General features: G+C 42.3%; 1 protein-coding gene across 1 annotated transcript in view; it reads left to right on the forward strand.

The window, feature by feature from the left end:
* Window positions 1-8069: 8069 nt before the first annotated feature.
* CPNE8 (copine 8) overlaps window positions 8070-19653 on the forward strand; it is a 302153-nt gene continuing 290569 nt past the window's right edge. The window contains exon 1 of the mRNA XM_061204630.1: window positions 8070-8243. Within this exon, the coding sequence (XP_061060613.1) occupies window positions 8107-8243 (137 nt within the window). The 5' untranslated portion in view covers window positions 8070-8106. The remainder of the gene's footprint in view (window positions 8244-19653) is intronic.

Consider the following 19653-nt stretch of genomic DNA (forward strand, 5'->3'; position numbering starts at 1 on the left):
TGTCCTGCCACTCTCTTCTGGCTTATAGAGGTTGTGCTGAAAAATCAGCTGCTAACGTTATGGGGATTCCCTTGTATATTATTTGTTGTTTTTCCCATGCTGCTTTCAATATTTTTTCTTTGCATTTAATTTTTGATAGTTTGATTAATATGTGTCTTGGTGTGTTTCTCTTTGGGTTTATCCTGAATGGTACTCTCTGTGCTTCCTGGACTTTATTGACTATTTCCTTTCCCATGTTAGGGAACTTTTCCACTATAATCTCTTCAAATATTTTCTCAGACCCTTTCTTTTTTCCTTCTTCTGGGACCCCTATTATTCGAATGTTCATGTGTTTAATGTTGTCCCAGAGGTCTCTGAGACTGTGCTCAATTATTTTCATTCTTTTTTCTTTATTCTGCTCTTTAGTAGTTATTTCCACTATTTTATCTTCCAGCTCACTTCTCCATTCTTCTGCCTCAGTTATTCTGTTATTGATTCCTTCTAGAGTATTTTTAATTCCAGTAATTGTGTTGTTCATCACTGTTTGTTTGCTCTTTATTTGTCTAGATCCTTGTTAATTGTTTCTTTTATTTTCTCCATTCTGTTTCTCAGAATTTTGATCATCTTTACTATCATTACTCTGAATTCTTTTTCAGGTAGGTTGCCTATTTTGTCTTCATTTATTTAGTTTGTAGGTTTTTACCTTGCTTCTTCATCTGTCACAAATTTTTTGTCATTTCTTTTTTTGATGGGTGGTGCTGTATTCCTTTCTTACTGGTTTTTTGACCTGAGACATCCAGCACTGGAGTTTGCAGGCAGTTGGATAGAGCTGGGTCTTGGTGCTGAGATGAGGACATCTGAGAGGCCTCACTCTGACTGGTATTCCCTGGGGTCTGAGGTTCTCTGTTAGTCCAGCAGTTTGAACTTGGAGCTCCCACCACAGGTGCTTGGGCCCAACCTCTGGTCTGGGAACCAAGATGCTGCAAGCATCGTGATGTGGTTAAAAAAGAAAAAAAGAAGAAAGAAAAAGAGGAGGAGTACAATATCAAAGAATAAAAAACAAAATAAAATTAGAAAGATAAAAAATATATTAGGAAAAATAAAATATAATTGAAACAACTGCAACAATGTAAAATAAAGCCACAACAGAAAAAAGAAAAAGAAAAAAAGAGGGGGAGGGGGAACAAGTGAAAAGGAGAGATCACTAACAAAGTATAAAGAATAAAAAAAAAATTATAAAAATAAATGATTTTTTAGGAAAAATAAAAATAGAATCAGCAACAATGAATCAACAAGGTAAAACAAAACCCTAGTCTAAAAGAGAAAAAAAGAAAAGAAAAGAAAAAAAAGCCTTTGCTCTTGGGGTGTAGTTTAGGCAGGTGTGGAACTTAGGCAGGGGTGGGGTTTCAGGTGGGGTGGGACCTAGGTGGGTGGGGGTGGTGACGTTTGAGAATGGGGTGGGGTCTAGGCAGGGCGAAGTTCAAGCATGGGGCAGGGCCTCTGCTTAAGATCTGTGCAGTAAGGGAGGGGCAGCAGGTGGAAAGGAGGGCCTGTGGAGTGTGGAGTTCCTGAGTTTGGAGGTAGGGCCCTGGGTGAGGTTGTGTGGATGGTGTTTAGGCCCAGCACATTGGAGGGGATCTCCGAGTGTAGAGGTAGGGTCCTGAGTGGTGGTGTAGGAGCGGGGCTTGGGCTCTGCGTGGCAGGAGGGAGGCTCTGAGGGCACAGGATTAGGCTCGGGAGCCCAACAGGCTTCCCAGTGCCTAAGTGGACAGGTAAAGCACTGGCCCCATTCCCTTCCATTCCTTCACACCCCTCCTTCACCGTCTCCCCCAAGATCTCCCCCGTTGCCACTGGACCCCTAACTGTGGGTGGGTCCCGCTGGGTGTATGAACTCCTCCCCTCCCCCAGCCGCCCCCCACGGGTGCCGGTCCCATAGGTCCGACCTTTACTTTTGCTCCCCCTTCCCTCCCTCCCACTCCCTCAGGACCCAGGCGGTGGAGGGGGCCTTGGTTGGCAGAGGATCAGGCCTGGGATCTCAGCAGGCTCCTGGCGGTCCAAGTGGGCAGGGGAAACCTGGTCATGCTCCCTTTTGATCCTCTGCCCTCCCAATGGTTCCCCAATTTCCCCCTTCGGGGGTGGCATCCCTTCCCCTCCCCCAGCTGCCCCTCGGGGTGCCAGTCCTGTCCTGCCTCTACTTCTCCTCTCCCTTCACTCCCCCCAAGCCCCACATCCTACTTGGTCGCTGGGGGTTCCTCCCATCCCCTTAGGTGTCTGTGGTTCCCCACTGCTGACAGGTAGGTGCCCCAGTTGTGAGGAGACGTGAATTCCATGTCCTCCTAATACGCCATCTTGACTCCTCAATATTTGAACTTTTAACACCCTAAAATAGTGTTTTTAAAGGAAGTCTCAAATTACTTCATTAGTAAACTATTGCTGAGTTAAATGTAGGACTCTAAAATTCAAATCTCCTAATTCACCAAGATAATTTTCAATGACATGGACTGATCAGAATAGCATTTGAAAAGTCCAGAGACACAGTGACTTAAGTGGGCTAATGCTTTACTTTATTTTACTGTCTATATTTGCAAAACAAGACCACAAAATACAAAAACTTGACACCAGTCATTAAGATGTGTGTCTCAACAGAATGCTTTCCTACTATGAATCTCTTTAGCAGCATCAATGCTATTTGGCAAAAGTATCTATGGGGGTTTGGTCCCTCAACGTCAATAGGCAAAAACAGGGACATGTCGTGATGTTGAAACTTAAAGATAATTGTTCCTTGGACAACTCTTGGTAGATGAATTTTAACTAAGGAGGAGCTTAATAAATGCCATAAATTATATTTCATTAAAGCAAAAACTAAACTGCAACACAGTTTCATAGAATAAATAACTAAAGTCCTTCTTTTTAAAACAAAATTATCACTTTCAGTGTCTGTGGGAACTTTTCCTGAACATCTAACAACTAAAACCCCATGTTTATTTCTATTAACCTTACAACATTCTAAGAGACTCACTTGAGAAACACGATGATTTAATTATTTGAACTTGAATAGAAAATACTCCATCTACTGTGACAAATCATGGTAAATTTAACAGCAATTATTAAGGTATGAAAATGAGTTTTGTGAATTACAAAATTCTTACCAAATCTCTTGGGCAGTTAGGGAAAGTTTCAGCAAAATTTTAGCATTGTCTCTTTGAAATAACTTTTTAAAAATATATCAAAAGGCTGGGTTATCCCCCCAAATGTTAATTTCACTAAGTTATTAAATACTTAAGATTTATATACTTTTCTCTGTGTGTGTCCCTCCAGTTTCCAACAAAACTTTCATTTTTTTCCATGGTTGCACATTCTAATTGTCCAAGCAGGAAAGAAACCAGAGTAGGCTCTGACCACATACTAATTAATGTTTATCTGCCCTGCTCTAGGAAAGGTCTAAATCAGGTTTGAAAATTAGGCATTAGTTCCTTACACATTATGGCAATAAAATGCCATTGTTTCTGTATGAGGTCCTCAGGAATGCAATTGCTTACTAGATACCTATTTTTTGCACTGATGACTTCTGGAATAGGGTAGGCTTCAGGCTCAATGCAGTAAAGTAGGGCTAAAGGTGAGCTTCCAGCAGCAGAAGAGTCTGAAAAACAGACCTGGAATAATAACTGAAAATCTTTAGAGTATTCTGTAATACTGGTAATTGTCCAAGAAAGAGAATGAGGCAAGCCCACAGCCAGAAAAAAAACAAGGCAGTAATGTGGCCTCGGCAGCACCTGATGCAATGATCCTGTTGGTCTCTTTCTCCTTGAAAGCCTCTTCTTCCTTTTCCTTAGTATCTTTGTCTTGGGTTTTTTCTCTCCTATTTGTTCAAGTGCTTCTTCCCCACCCATTCCCTTGGTGGGACCCTTCCTTGTCTTCTTTTCTCCAGAGTGGATGCTCATCCTACTTGATTCTTATTTTTATTCCTTTTTCCTTTTTCCCTGGAGTGTCATCCATATGCTTGGCTCCAACTCTAACTCTAAGCTATTGACTCCAACCTCAACAACCCTGTTTCCTTACCATAGCTCCTAATGCCTGTTGTACATTCCACCTGAGTGCTCAGCTCTCACTTGAACTCAATATATCAAAGCAAATTTTGATACTTTCAACAGTTGCTGGCCACACAGCACCTGACTCACATCAGTCAGTATGCTGGGCAGAGGAGATAATCAATGAAGAAGATATGCTCCTTATGCTCTTGAAATCCAAAGTCTAGCAGGAGCAATAGGTATTAAGCAAGTTTTCACACAATCATTATTCTAATTATGATAGTTAAAGGTAAAAGGTATTGTACTACAATCTAGTCTATTTTGGGCATTTAGGAAGGCTCATGTACAAGCAAAATATTTTAGACTTTATAATCCTTTTATAAGAATGTTTACTTTCCTATATTCTTTCAATAAGTTGGAGAATTCTTTAGGCCTGTCCTTTCTGATTCATTCTTAAAAATGGATTTCTTACAGCAGCTTTGAAAAATCAAACTCTCTGAATTAGCAGATTTAGTGAAAAGCTACTTGAAGAAGGTAAATTTGGCAACTGAAAACATTTATAAAAAGTAATAATGCTTAGGGTGATAATAATAATTTGGTGATGATGGTTTAAACTCTCTAGCTCTATTTTCTCATGTAAGCTACCCAAAGTAGCATTCCAAGGAGTGCCACTTATCTGTCAAGTAATAATTTTAAATTACTTATATAGCTCATATTACTAAAGGGGATCCACATTCACTATACTTCAATCACATGGCCTTCCCTGAACCATTCTACCTTACGATGCACCTCTCCTCCTTGAAGCTTGAAAAATATATATATATATATCGATATATATACACATCTTCTTTATTCCATCATTATTTAGTCAAACTCCTATTCATCCCTTATGGCCTATCTAAAATGTCACTTCCTCATGGAAATGTCCAATAAATACTTTGCATTGGTTTCAAATAACTAATCTAACAGGGCAACTTACTTTATGCACAAAGAAGAGTCAAAGATGAAATTCTAAAATTCTTTATCTAACAGGGAAAATGGCAGTTTACAACTCTTCTACAGTTAGATGTTCATCTGAATATGATTATCCAATGATAACTAGTTAACATTAAGAACTTTCATAGAATAAACCCTACATTCCTTGAAATCCTTTAAATGTCTTTAGGAGAAATGCAAATCAAAACTACAATGAGGTATCACCTCACACTCGTCAGAGTGGCCATCATCAAAAAACCTACAAACAGTAAATGCTGGAGAGGGTGTGGAGAAAAGGGAACTCTCTTGCACTGTTGGTGGGAATGTAAATTGGTACAGCCATTATGGAGAACAGTATGGAGGTTCCTTAAAAGACTAAAAATAGAACTACCATATGACCCAGCAATTCCACTACTGGGCATATACCTTGAGAAAACCATAATTCAAAAAGAGCCATGTACCACAATGTTCATTGCAGCACTATTTACAATAGCCAGGACATGGAAGCAACCTAAGTGTCCATTGACAGATGAATGGATAAATAAGATGTGGCACATATATACAATGGAATATTACTCAGCCATAAAAAGAAACAAAATTGAGTTATTTGTAGTGAGGTGGATGGACCTAGAGTCTGTCGTACAGAGTGAAGTAAGTCAGAAAGAGAAAAACAAATACTGTATGCTAACACATATATATGGAATCTAAAAAAAAAAAAAAAATTGTTCTGACGAACCTAGGGGCAGGACAGGAATAAAGACACAGACGTAGAGAATGCACTTGAGGAAACGGGGAGGGGGAAGGGTAAGCTGGGACGAAGTGAGAGAGTAGCATTGACATATATACACTACCAAATGTAAAATAGATAGCTAGTGGGAAGCAGCTGCATCACACAGGGAGATCAGCTCGGTGCTGTGTGTCCAGCTAGAGGGGTGGGATAGGGAGTGTGGGAGGGAGATGCAAGAGGGAGGGGATATGGGGATATATGTATACATATAGCTGATTCACTTTGTAATACAGCAGAAGCTAACACAACATTGTAAAGCAAGTATACTCCAATAAAGATGTTTTAAAAAGTCTTTAAAAGGTGCCTTTCTTAAAAATTTTACAAGAACATATTGTAAACCCATCTAACTTGATTCAAAATGGAGTAACACCTGTCAAGGGCCCCTATTAAGTCTCTTTCAGACACCCAAGAACTGGAAAATTACTGAAGACTGCAAGTCTATTCTCTGAAAAACCACATCCTACAGAGACACAGCCGGCCCGGGTACTGCTGTGGACCAGAATAGACATAAACCCACCCCCTTTTCCTGCACCTTGCCCTGTGAAGCCCAGTAAAAGGCTCAAACCTCCACCCTTCGGTGCCGATGCTACTCTATGAGTCTGGCCCCTTTCCTCCCTTGGAAAGTGAATAAAAACTTTCTTTTCTTCTCTTGCTAATATTTCTGTGAATTCTTTCACAATCCGCGTCGGCTCACCTAACACATATTTTCATGATTACTAGACACAGAACAGGTCTTACTTTTATTTCTTCAGTAGGCTTCTATAAAATAAAAGTACGGTTAACTTAAAAAATATACTTAGGTCTCTTCCCCCAAGCTAATTTTGGGCAGCATAACAGAAATGTCTGGAGTTTTAGGGCATTTTCCAATAGGGAAAGGGAAACAGAAAACTCTAAAGTGTGACAAGTGGTGGGTGGGGAGATCAGGAAAGGAAACCAAGAATGAAACGTGGGAAGGATTTTTGGCAGCGCAAAGCCTCAAGACTGCACACACACATCCTCACCTGCAACTCTATAGATTCTCTACGCAGGTGGTTCCAATTGTATTAAAATGTTAAAACCAACGTAGGGTAGGTCCTCAAATCACGAAAACGGTTCCTCCCTGAGTTAGTCTTGCCAGCGGGCAACTCAGTGCTTTGGCGCTTTAAAGGAAGGTGGATACACATAACCCTCCGTCCCCCCAGTACCTCCTCTCCTGCTTCGCGGTACTCCGCGTCCTGATCTCTGTCTCCCCCTGGTGGTGAGCGTCTGGGGACCCTCAGGCGCTCGGGTGACGCTGGAGGGAAGGTGCCTGTAATAAAGGTCGCTGTAATGGAGGGGAGCGGTGGGTACCTCCCGTGGCTTTGCAGCTTCTGCATCCTGGCACAAGTCTGGCGGCCCCAGAATCCAGTTTCCAAACACGGCGCTCACTCCGGCTCAGTTCTGCTTTTATCCGCCCAGGTTCATTCAGGTCTTGCCGGGTGGGAGTCGGAGTGAGGGAGGTGTGTTTTGTGGTTGTGATTCAGGTTTTAGAGCGTAACTTCCATGTGTTTGGAAACGAGGGGGCGCAGAAGAGCCCCGAAGGTAGAAGGATTGTCACCTTTAGACCCCCATGTTCCGAAGAACTGAGGGAAGAGGGAAACCAGATGGCTCCCTTAAATCCCATATAGTTTTTTTCCCCTCCACCTTAGGTCCACCCTGCTCTCGTCTTGTTCCATATATTGATCTGTTACTTTACCACCGCATACATAAGGTTGGAGATCGTCCCCAAGTCCGTCTCATCCTCCCCAATCCTTAAACGGACGAGGGTGGACAGTCCAGAAGCGGGGACTCGGCTCGTCTGTCCTATGGCGTAGTGGGGGGGACCTCCGTGGACTCCGAGGGCGAGGTGAGGATCACCGCTGGATGGGAAGGGGTGGGCTTATGATGCGGGATTTAGGAACTGGCGTGGGTGTGAAGAGGCGGAGACAAAACCCTAACCGCACTCCAAACCGGGCTGGGCTTGCTCTACTAGACGGTTGGGTTCTGGGTCTGCTGCTACCTATCCCGCCAGGCTGCCCGGTGGCTCCGCAGAGCCTGACGCTCAGAGCCGGGAAAGGATCGCGGAGTGTCCTCAGCCGGGGCTGCTGCCGGCAAGGAGGGGGCAGGGAAGCTGAGAGCACCGTGCACCACTTCCCCGGCAGCTTCAGCTTGTGCAGGCCTGGCCTGCTGCTGCCTCGCGGCTTTGCACTGAGGTCCGCCTCTCCCCTCCCTCCCACTTCCCGCGAGCTGCCTCCGCCTTCTTCCTCTGCCTCCACCCTCAACCCCCAACCCCGACTGTCGGGAGCTGGGCTAGGAGCCCTCAGTCGGCCGGAGCTCTGGATGTGGGCGCCAGACAAGCCCACGGCGCCTACCTCCAAGATGGACAGCCGCTACACCAGCACCGCGGGCCTCGGGGATTTAAACCAGCTGAGCGCGGCCATCCCGGCCACACGAGTGGAGGTGTCCGTGTCCTGCAGGTGAGGACGCAGCCCTTCCCCTCCCTCCTTCTGCCCTCCCATCTACCCGGTCGGTAGCGCTTGGCAAGCGCTCAGGGTACCCCGAGGCTTTGCGCGGGTGTGAAGTTGCGCAGTGAGTGGGAAATAGCCCAATTGTGGGTCTCGAGTCACCGCCGGGTCGAGTGACAGAGCGGAGAGCCGCAACTAGGAGCGAGTGTGGGCTACGGGACTGAGACTTCATTTTCTTTCTGGGAAATGCTGTAAAAGTTGGCTGGGCTGTGACTCAGCGGCGGGAACCCCTGGCCGCCTCCCACTTTACAAGCCCTTTTTCACGTCGCACACCCGAGCTGTGGGGTTGGGTGATGACAGGAATCGAATGGGACAGCATTGCCAAAAGCGCTTGTGAGCAATGCGCGCAGTGGCCCAGGACTCCCTCTGGTAGGCGTGTGCAAACCTGCTGTCGGCACGGTTGGCTCCAAACCCGGGAGCTTCCTCCCCACCCACTTCCTGGACCCATCCAGCTGGCTTCCCGCCCCCTGGGCTGTTTGCCTTTGGCCTTCTAGGTGGAGATTTCGGCTGCAGCCTTACCTAAAATGTGGGAAGTCAAGACTTTTTGCCTGCAAGTGGATACATTTGAGTGTGTGTAACAACCTACACTCTGCTGTACATTTCAAACTCCTTTGCGTGACGTTCTTTGGGTAAGTTTCCTTGTAAATAAAGCAGCATAATTGCAGAAGATTTTGAGAAAGAGATGGACAGACTACACTAAATTTGTAATGGCAACAGAAGGAGAGAGAGAACTTGCAAATTATACTACTGACTGGAGCCCACTCCCTTGTTTGCATACTTCGATCTTTCTCAGTGGAAAGCTCTTCTCACCTGTCCACTTTTCGCTTGTTTTTAATGCCCTCAAATCCTCCCCTTCCTTTTTTTAGCAAAAAAAGGAAAAAATCTTGAAGAAATCTAATAAACATGGGTAATCTTCGATGTAAATAAGCCCCGAGGCATAAACTGCTATCAACCCAGTGGTATTTAATTTTGCATTGTCACAAGACTAAGCTTAAAAGCCAAAGGAATGATTTATTATTTTTTTTTGGTGGAAACTCAAGCATCAACACTCCCCTCCCCCAAGGTATTAGGGGATAGGTGATATATAGCCTTATAGCTATCCCTGAAACTATATCCCATGATTGCTTGCTTCCTCTTAAGTGACCTCAGACCATAATAGTAATTCTGATAGTGGTTGCTAACATTAAGCTTTTGCCTTATTGTGGTCACTGCTTTAAATGCTGCCTGAGATTTCTGTCAATTGAACAAGTGAAACTGTATGGAAAATTCTTTTTAGACCTTAATTTCTAGGCCTTTTTCTTTTCTCTGAAGCTAGCTTTGCATGCTAGAGGGAGGTTATTAATGTATGCAGATAATGCATAGCCTAAAGTCCTACAATAACAGCATTTTCTAGAGTTCTTATTCTCTGCTGAACATCCTGCAAGTCTGAATGGCATGTGGCCTGTACATGGAATGAATGCAAATGTAAATTAAATCTGAATTCCCCATAGGCTCTTTAGGGGTGATGGGGAAATTATACCTTAGCTGGTCTTTCTGCCAATAAGGTCCGTATTTAACTGCTTTTTTTTTGTTTTTTTCCTCCCTTTGATGCTTGCTTGCTATGGGTGTAGTACTGGGAATCCTGAAGTCAATTGGCTTTAAGCCAGTTTCTTTCAGCTTGCTACCTCAGAACCTGGAGATCCCCTTGTTTCAGCCTTTTTAAATACCACTGATTTATGTATTGTTTTTAATTTTTAAATGTTCAAATAGAAAAAAAAGTTCTGAAAGAGAACCCAAGTACTTATAGTACTTATACTGTTGATAACTGGATCTTGTAATGATAGATGGTGGTGTCTTTTGGGCTTTGGCATAAGAGACCTGGTTATATATTCTGGCTTTGTGACTTACTCGTGTTGTTGCCTTGGAGCAAGTCTTTAAGCTTTCTAATGTCTAAAATGAAGATAATTATGGTATTTATGTTATATAGGGTGTTACCAGAGTTTAATAAAATATCTGAAAAATACTAACGTGATGTATGACACAAAAGTGTTAAAAAAGTTAGTTATTATTATAATATTGGAAATAGTATATATTGAATAAATGCATTATATATTATTCAGCTATGGAATTCTGTAAATAGTCCTTCTCTTTTGAACTTCAATAAATTGGTTAAAGGATACAAGGATAGAGGTGGCCTTGAGATACCTGTTCCCTCTTTCTCTTTCTTCTTTGATATGTATAAAAAGCGTATTTCCTGGTTGTTTGTGGGGATTTTACTTAGCAACAAGGCGCAGCTGTAGACCCCTTAGCCTTACTATGGGCAAGCAGAGCAAGGAATTACCTTGCCTTTTCATATTGAAGACTTCTTATGATTTGCTGACAACCCTTTTGATAACCTCCTTTCACTGTGTCCAATCTAAGACTTTGTAAAAGTTTTATGATGTTTGCATCTTCATTTTGAGGGAGGTGAGAAAATCAGCAATTGAAGCTTGAAGCTAAACACAATTAATGGAAATCATTTCGTCTATTAACTTGTGGAAGTGTTTGAGTGTCTTATATGTTTAGCCCTATGCCATGCTCTATGAGAAATGCAAGAGAAGTTCACTGAAAACGTAAAATCTGGTTGGGAGATAAATATAATATTAGATTATATAACACACGATAACATAGGACTAAATCCAAAGATGAGGTTCATTCACAGGTAGGGAGGAGATCATTGTGGAACAGAATACTTGGAATATGCTGCAAAGAGGAGATGGGGCTCGAGTGGAGACAAGACAGATTGGCATGGTTGGTATTAGAGAAAGGGCAGTATATGTGGAGTTTCCGTAGTAGCTACAAAGTTGGTGTGTTAGAGTGACAAGTACACTTTTCTAGCTATATTTATGTAGAGATAAGCTCCTACTCTTTAACCTAATCTTCTACTCATTATTTAGGTCTTCTTGCATTCATTTTTAAAATTATGTTAATTTTTTAACATTTAAGATTTTTAAGTTATTGGGTTACCTAATTAAAGTGTCTATAGCTGAAATGATACAACCTTAGAAACATAAAGTAACATTTATAACATTCCTGTTTTATTCTGAAAACAGATTAACATAGAATAATGTTAAAACCAATGGGAAAAATAATATGCAGTAATTAACTGTTTTCCCTGGGACCTTGGTTTGTTGCACTATTTCTCACACACTGTTTTGATGATTTTTGTCATTTTCTCTGATTGAGAAATTAGCTTATCAAGTATAAAAGCAGGGAGGGCAGTCTATATTTCTAGATTTTGCAGGTTAGGTATCACATGTAAATCCTTTCAAAGCAATAATCCTGTAATGGTGATAAAACTAATTTTAAAATCTAGTGTGGAAGGAAGAATACAAAGTGGAAAAGTAATTCCTACTTTGTACTAGGAATTCTAAAAAGCACTTCCTGACCTGGCCATAACTGTCTTGCCTAATCTCCCACCACTCCTTGCATGAACTCTGTGACTGAACATAGTCTAACAAATATGTGCTTACTATATGTGAAAACTGGGGCCAGGTAAATGTGGCTACAGAACACTAATAAGAGATACAGTCCCAAAGCATGTGCTGTTGTCTTATTGGGCCAAACTCTCTTTGCCTATGTGGCTGTGCACATGCTGTTCTCTGCCGTGAACGTCCCTTCCTCTCTTCCCCTTCTTTTCCTGATTAGCTTGTTCTCCTTCTTCAAGGCTCAGATCAAACATCATTTTCTCTCATGACCCCTCTTCCAAGCTGGATTTTGCTGTATTCTCAAAGCAGCTGGTATGTACCAATATTATAGTTATAATTCTTGGTCTCTGTAGTCTCCTTGAGGACAAGTTTTGTCTCTTTCATATCTACACATTCTGAACTTGGCATAGAATAAATAGTCAGTAAATGCTGGTTGCTGTAATTCTCTGAATGAATCATCTGTCATGGGGAGAGGGGTTTGCCTGTTAAAATACAAACCCCTAGGCCCCACACCAGATCTACTGAATGAAACTCTCTGGGACTAAGGTCCAGGAGTCTGTACTTTTAACAAGTTTTCCACGTGCTTGTTATATACATTAAATTAAAAGAAAAATATTGATGGAATGAACAAATCTATGAATAAATCAACTCTGAACCTAGTATGTGAGTGGTAGTCAGAAATTTCTCTTTGCTTTGGATAGGGCCATTGGTGATTCATTCTCAACTTGCTGACAAGATGTTGTTAGGCTCTCCTGGCACTGCTGACTTCTCAGACACCTCATATTACACAAGGCTTATGAATTGTCTTTTGGACATTTTGTACCAGGCTTTTTTTTTACCATTTCCCTATACACTAAACATTTTAATTTACTTGTTTGATGAGCTAATGACTCTGACTGTAGTTACTTGGTTTGGATTAACAGTACCTGCCTCAGTAAGGTGCTAGGAGTATACGTTTCAATGGCATGCTGGAACTGGCTTAAATGGGATTATAATAGGAATTCGTGTGCCAGTGGTTAAATACAGAGATTTTTAAAAATTTAAGTTATGTAAGTCTATAATTAAATTATATTAAAGGCAAAGTTAAGACATACTCAAAAATTATTTCTAATTATTTTAGTAACTACATTTTATTATTATCTAGATTCTTTACTATCATCTATACTCTGTTTCTTAAATCTGTGAGTTGAAAATATTATGCAATTATGTGCTACTGCTCATCTTATCTCAATCCATGTTCAGTGACATCACATTTGGTAGCTTGAAATTGACTGTGGTGGGAATATTTATATCATGGAAAGTGGCAAACACTACAAATCAGGGTTTGATATATTGTTTAGTTGTTGTCTATGCTTAAGACATTCTGTGGGAATCAATTGGCTCTATAGAATTTACAATAAAAGTATTATTTGTATATATTTTATTATTTGTATATATTTTATTATTTGTAAATTGCTCAGCTACACATACTTTATATCAGTTAAATTTATAATAAATTATGTACATACAACACACACATACATTCAGCTTTTTGGGGGGAAATCTGTTGTTAACATACTTGCACATCACTGTTTATAGGCCTTTTGTAAAAGATAAAGCATGTACAAAGGAAAATTACTGCTGCTGTCAGGTTGTCACTATTAGAAATGGTAGTGTCAAGTTCTGCTCAGTCTCTGGTTTTACTTTTTTACTATAATAAGTGGGGTTATGTGATCTTTTATAATCCATGAAAGGTTTTGGCAGCCTGCAAGTGTATTGTGAATGAAACAAGAAGATGAATGAAATTTTGTATACTTTTTCTTCTCTTCTTTTCATGTAGTCCTTTCCACATCTTTATTCTTCTTTTACTTTGAAGATTTTTTTCGTTTTTCCATCCACTAGTGGGATGTACTTTGCAAATTTATGTGTTACCGTTCCAACTCATTTAGTGATTAATTGAGCACTGGGGAAAGCAAATTCAATTCCAAGAGACAGAATCTGATTGGTCCAGTGGGAAGTGATCCAGTTTGAAACAGATACTGATGATGTTCTGAATATCTATGGTGAAAGAGAATCAAAGTGCTCAAACACAATTGGTGGCTCCACTCCAGTCCACATTTGTTATCTCTTAGACACACTTTACCCTTCTTTTGTCAGACAAAATGTTCGACATTAGCCTGTAAATAGGTTTTCAAGTGATACTGATGAATTATAAAGTTACTATAAGCTAGGGAAATTAGAGTACCTGTTATCCTGTTAATGAGGCATGTGACAGGCATGGCCGTAACAGCCTATACTCTGGCTCTGCAGTTCCTGAGGTCCTGTGGTTCAGAATTGTATTCACCCAATAGTGCTTTTTTGGGTTTGTCTTAACCCCAGAGTTTCAGAGAAATTTGTCCTAGGGGCATTTTTGGACAGTGCTTTTGAAGTCTCAATGTGGGAGTTGCCCAGGTATGTCTTAGCAGAGAAAAGCTTTACTCATGTTGTTGTTCTATCAATAGTTTGGTATTCACTGCATTTTTTTTTAGCATTTGGGGTGTTTAAAACAGCCTTGTAATGTTGAGAATGTGAGTCTAGAAGCAATTCACAAAGCAGGGCCCCATAGGAGAGGATGCTAAAGCTGTGCTCTTTTAGGTATGCTGTTTGTGGCATAATAGTCAGAAGCCTGAATTCCCTATTTGAGTTTACTCAAGGCAGAGAAGAAAAACAGTCCATCTCAAAGGGGTTTTATTCATTTGTTAGCCTGTTTTATAATAATAACACTTGCTTATTTGAGCCAGTTTACTTAGCCTTGAGGAGCATGGGTGTGGAAGTAGACCAGCTCTAACACTTGCTAGCTATGAAACCTTGGAAAGTTACTTAATCTCTCTGTTCCTCAATTTCTTCATTTGTAGAGTGGGGATAACAATAGCCTCTACCTCTTATTTTGTTTTGAGCGTTACATAAACTACTACATTTACATGAGTTAAAACACTGCTTGTAACATTAATTAAGCACTCAGTAATTGCAAATAGATATAAGCAAAAAATAAAAATCACCCACTATTTCATCAAACTATATGCATTTTGTTCATTTCTTTCTTTTGGGAGATGGAGATATTGAATAATATCCTCTGAACTGAGAAAGAACTTTGAGACTGAAAAATGAAGCAGACAACTCCATAAAGTGCAATTATAAAGTTTATTGTGGGTAACTTACATAGAGGTAGGAAAGATCAGGTGAACAGAAGATCCAGAGGCATTCACAGCTGTGCTTTGTACTGCCAAAACGGGTACGGGGGATTTAAAGGTACCAAAGTTAAAAACAGAATCTGACTACCAAGTGAGAAGCACATCCACACAGACTGGAACCAGGGGCACCCACCCCACTTCTGGGTCTCATGACCATTAACCATCTACCTCAGCAAAAGACCTTCTTCCAACTTTCATTTTAGATGAAGGCAAGGGTAAAAGTTGATAGGGAACTCATCTGGCTTGGGCGCATTCCTTTGTGAGCTAGGCTAAAGCTTAGTCACGTGGAAAGGACTGCGGGCCTACGATAGAGCTGACAAGATGGAGCCAGTATGGTTCAGCTCCATGCTCCACCCCTGACATCTATATGGCCCGCACGATCTTATCCACCATTCTTCCGAGAATACCCTAGAGCCAGATATCAGGAGTTTACATGCTGTCCCCACCCATTGTCCCCGTGATGTAAGGTTGAAAGACAGAATACCCCTGGCATTACTTCAGAGCTAGACATTGGCAGTAATCTGCATACCCAGAAGTCAGAGTGGTTGTGGATGTCAGCATAGGTGGTAGCCCAGGACAAGAATGCATTAGTGGAGGTAGGTGGCACTAATCTTAGAAGGAAAAGGCTAAGGATGATAAGTGTTTTAAAGGTACCAAGAAAGACAAATCTTCATTCAGAAACAACACTGTAGCAGTTTGGTCTCCATGTGCCAGGATCACCCTGGGCTTTGACACTTTTCCCATAGGACAATACCAGACATTTTGTGCCTTTACATCGGAACTGAGCAGGGAGATATTATATGTGGGGGCTTCAGTACGGGCTCATAAAAGAAGCCCTACTTCAGTCCCCCATTTGATTTCTATGGGGGAGATCACCTTGGTTATGGCTGGGCCTTCACTTAGATAGAAAGATTGAGGAAATACTATGCCAGGGCCTAGCCCTTACCCCCAAGGTATAAGGATGCCAAGCCACCTGGGAGGGGTATACCATTTGTCTCCAATCTAAGGTAGTCTCCCCAGGTAGGAGGTTCTGTGGCATTCTTAGGATAAGACCCACATCCCATCAGATGGGTCTCAGTCCTCCTTCTAACACTTGTACCTTTAAGGCCCTAGTTGGCAGAGCAGGCACAGTCAGTCTCTCATAAGCAGACATGTGACCTGCTGTGGGTTCAGTGTTTAACAGCCAGGTGGCTTCTAATAGTGGTGGAGAACATCCTCTTAAAGACCCGTCTGGAGAAAGCTTCTTCAATGTCTCTTTCAGTAACCTGTTCATTCTTTCTACCAGCCCTGTGGCTGTTGGGTTATATGGCAGATAGAAGGTCCATAAAATCTCCTGGGCTTCAGCCCATGCTTTTACATCACATCCAGTGATATGGGTCCCTTGGTTGCTGTCTGTGTGAATGGGGACCCAGTACATACTTTCCAACTTGGTCAAGCCCCTAATAGTGGCTGTTCGATTTGCCCTCTTACTGGGAAAGGCTTGTATCAGTCAGGTACCTGTGTCCACACAGGTCAATGTATACTTGTGTCCTTCTGATAAGGGCAGGGGGCTGATATAGTCCACTTACCACCTGGTCACTGGGCTAGTGCTCGTCCGATGTGACCAGGAGTATGTCTCAGGGGTCATCGCCACAGGCTACAGTGGGGGCAGTCCCTATCAACTGCCTGCCAGTCAGTGTATTTGATGGAGAGGTATAACCTCTTGGCTATCTCCCAGGTGGTTGGGGCCTCAGTGTCTGTCCCGGTTTTCAGTGAAGCCACTTTGCCACATCCGAGGGAGTCTGTAACTCTTCCAGGAGGACAGCTCCCTCCTTGGCTAGGGTGTCTGCTTTGTGGTTCCCAGGCAGTGTAGTTGGAGAATGTGCAGAGACGTGCCTTACCTTGATGGCAGCACTGGGTTGTGTGCACACATCCCAGATGTCCCTCTGTAGGTCAGCTCTCCACAGGTGCCGTCCCAAGATAGTCCAGCTTTCCTGATGACATTGTGGCATCCACATGGTCAGTCCTTGTCACACAGCCCACTTGTCTGTGGCTGTATAGAGCAGCGTAGATTGATGAGTGATCTCAAGCTATACTGCCCCCAGTTCAGCCCACTGACTGCTGTGCTTTGTGCCTTCTTCAAACCAAATGACACTGAAATCCAGGCGAACTGCTGAAGTGGGTCAAGTGGGGGTATTGCCTTGACTGCTGCCATTGGTGAACCATGTCTCAGGAGGAGTGGTCCCGATTCTCTCTTTGACTTGGCTGAGAGGGGGAGCGATGGGTGGTATCTGAGGGGCCATGTCTAGATCCACATAAGACACTGGCCCAAGGAGAGCATGTAATTTCTCGGACAACAGGCTTGAATTGTACACATTACCTTGTTGAAGGTATGGGTGCCACTTTTGCAGTGTGCTTACTTGGGCACAGGCAATTTTTGGTTTAAGGAGCATGTTCTTAACCCATTCACTTACTGGGAGGGAAGTTTGAACAGGCACTGGTAAGTCCATGGTGAGGCCTTCTGTTTTTGCTGCAGGGCCAGGTAGACTACAAGGAGCTGTTTTTCAGTAAGGCTGTACCTCACTTGCGGTCCCTTCTACAACTGAGACTAAAATCCTAGTGGGATGCATTTCCTTTCCTGCCTTTGCCACAGGCCCTAGCCAGAACCTTTCAGGTGTGAGTCAACATCTAATTCACAGGCAGCATCCCACATAAGTACTCCCAGAGCCTAAACCAGTTTTACTACAATTTCAGCCTTTTCAAAAGCTTCCTGAAGGTGGATGTCCTAGTCCCATTTTTGTCCTTTCTAACCAGAGAGTACTATAGGGGCTATATTATTTGTGCTGAATGCGGTATGAAAGGATATCGATAATCTAGTGACCCCAGAAAAGATTGTAATTCCTTGATTGACCGGCATGGCCAAGGCTTGGATTTTATCGATAACCGAGGCCGGAGTAACTTTTGTCTTACCTGACCAGACAACTTCCCAAAACTTTACTGACTGCCCAGGTCCCTGGATCTTGTCAGTGTTTATTACTTCCTATCCTCAGTTCTGTAAATGTGTCTGTAAAGAGGCAGCAGTTCGGGGCAGGAGTGACAAAGCATCAGAGGTCAACATAATGTCATCAATCTAATGAAATAATTCCAGCTCAGGGTAGGGCTTTCACCAGATTTCTAGGTCCTGAGCAACCAAACTATGACAAATGGCAGGACTGTAAATAACCTTGAGGCAAGACCTGAAAGGTCCATTGCCTCCCATCCCAGTTGAAGGCAAATTGATCTTGAGAGCTAGCACACAAAAGAATGTTGTAAAAGGGGTTACAGAGGTCAGGCACACAATAGAAAGTTTTCAGCGCAGAGGAAAGATGTTCTAAAATAGTAGCAATATTGGAGACCTCCACATGGATGGGAGGAACCACCTTATTTAATTCTCTTTAGTCAACAGTCCCGTTAGGCCATTTTACTGGCTGCAATGGGTTATTTTAGGGGCTATGCATGGATCTAATGACTCCCACATTTTCTAGTTCTTTAACTGTAGTAGTAATTTCTTCATAGCCCCCAGGCAGCCTATACTCTTTGACATGAACAATCTGGCAGGGTAAATGGACAAGGGTTCACTTTACATGACCCACCAACATGGGTTTCACCACTCTGATGTGAAGGCAGAACTCTCCAGTAGTGGTGGTCAAATCTAGGTCTTGTGAAACATCAACGCCTAGTATATATTCTGGTATGTGGTCAATGTATATGAGGAACAGGCAGGGGGCAAACAGCCAATTTGGATATATAAGCTGGTTTGTCTTACTCAAATAATTTGTCCCCTGTATCTGTCTATAGCCCGTATTCTCCCCCAAATTTAAAAGGGTTGTCATGCAGTAAGGTATACTCAGCTGTGGTATCTACCAGTGCTAAGACTGTTTGTTCGTGCAGGTCCAATAAATCATCAATTCCACTTGGGGCTTCCAGTCACCTCCCACAATACAAAGTAGAGGACAACGTTGTCCCAACCCCTAGTTCTCTGCCTGTAGGGGATCCACCCTGGCGTTCTACTTCTAGTGGTGGGACACTGGGACCCATTGCCACATGTTTATGGTCAGTAGGCAGAGGAATGAACTGTCTTGTTAGGGCTTTCCACAAAGATAACAGGACTTAATTAGGTTGCTTATCAATGTCTTCCTTTGGAGTCCTTGCTACTCCTATATACTGCCAAAGTTGTTTGCATGTCAACTGGGTTGGTCCTTTCTCTGTTTTTTCTCCATCCTTTCTTTGTTTCACCTTTATTTCTTTATTTTTGTTTGCCTTTCTGTTTCCTTGGTGGTGGACTCTTTCTGTTTCACTGAGATCTGCTATAATTGCAACTACCAGAGCTATTGCTTTACTGACCGTAGGTGCCAGAACCGATATTAAGGTGCCATACCAAGCTCCAGGAGCAAGACTGTAAGAAGCAATCCTTCATACCTGCGGTAAATATTTCTTCACGGGTTGCCTGAGTCTTTGTTTGAATGAGTGGATGAGTCCTTGGGTCATCTTTCTCTTCAGCAATTATATCTTCCTACTCAGAGGAATCATTACACCTTGGATCCTACCATTTGGGATTCCAGTCTTCCCGTGAGATGATGGTATTCACTTTGTTGGTGAATACAGGTGCCGCCTTTGCATTTTAGCCACTTTAGTCATTTTAGCTTGACCTCCAGGTGTTCTTGTTGTTGTAACTTTTTGGCTAGTAGA

This window comes from Eubalaena glacialis, chromosome 11, assembly GCF_028564815.1.
Source record: "Eubalaena glacialis isolate mEubGla1 chromosome 11, mEubGla1.1.hap2.+ XY, whole genome shotgun sequence".
In the NCBI taxonomy this organism is placed as follows: Eukaryota; Metazoa; Chordata; class Mammalia; order Artiodactyla; family Balaenidae; genus Eubalaena; species Eubalaena glacialis.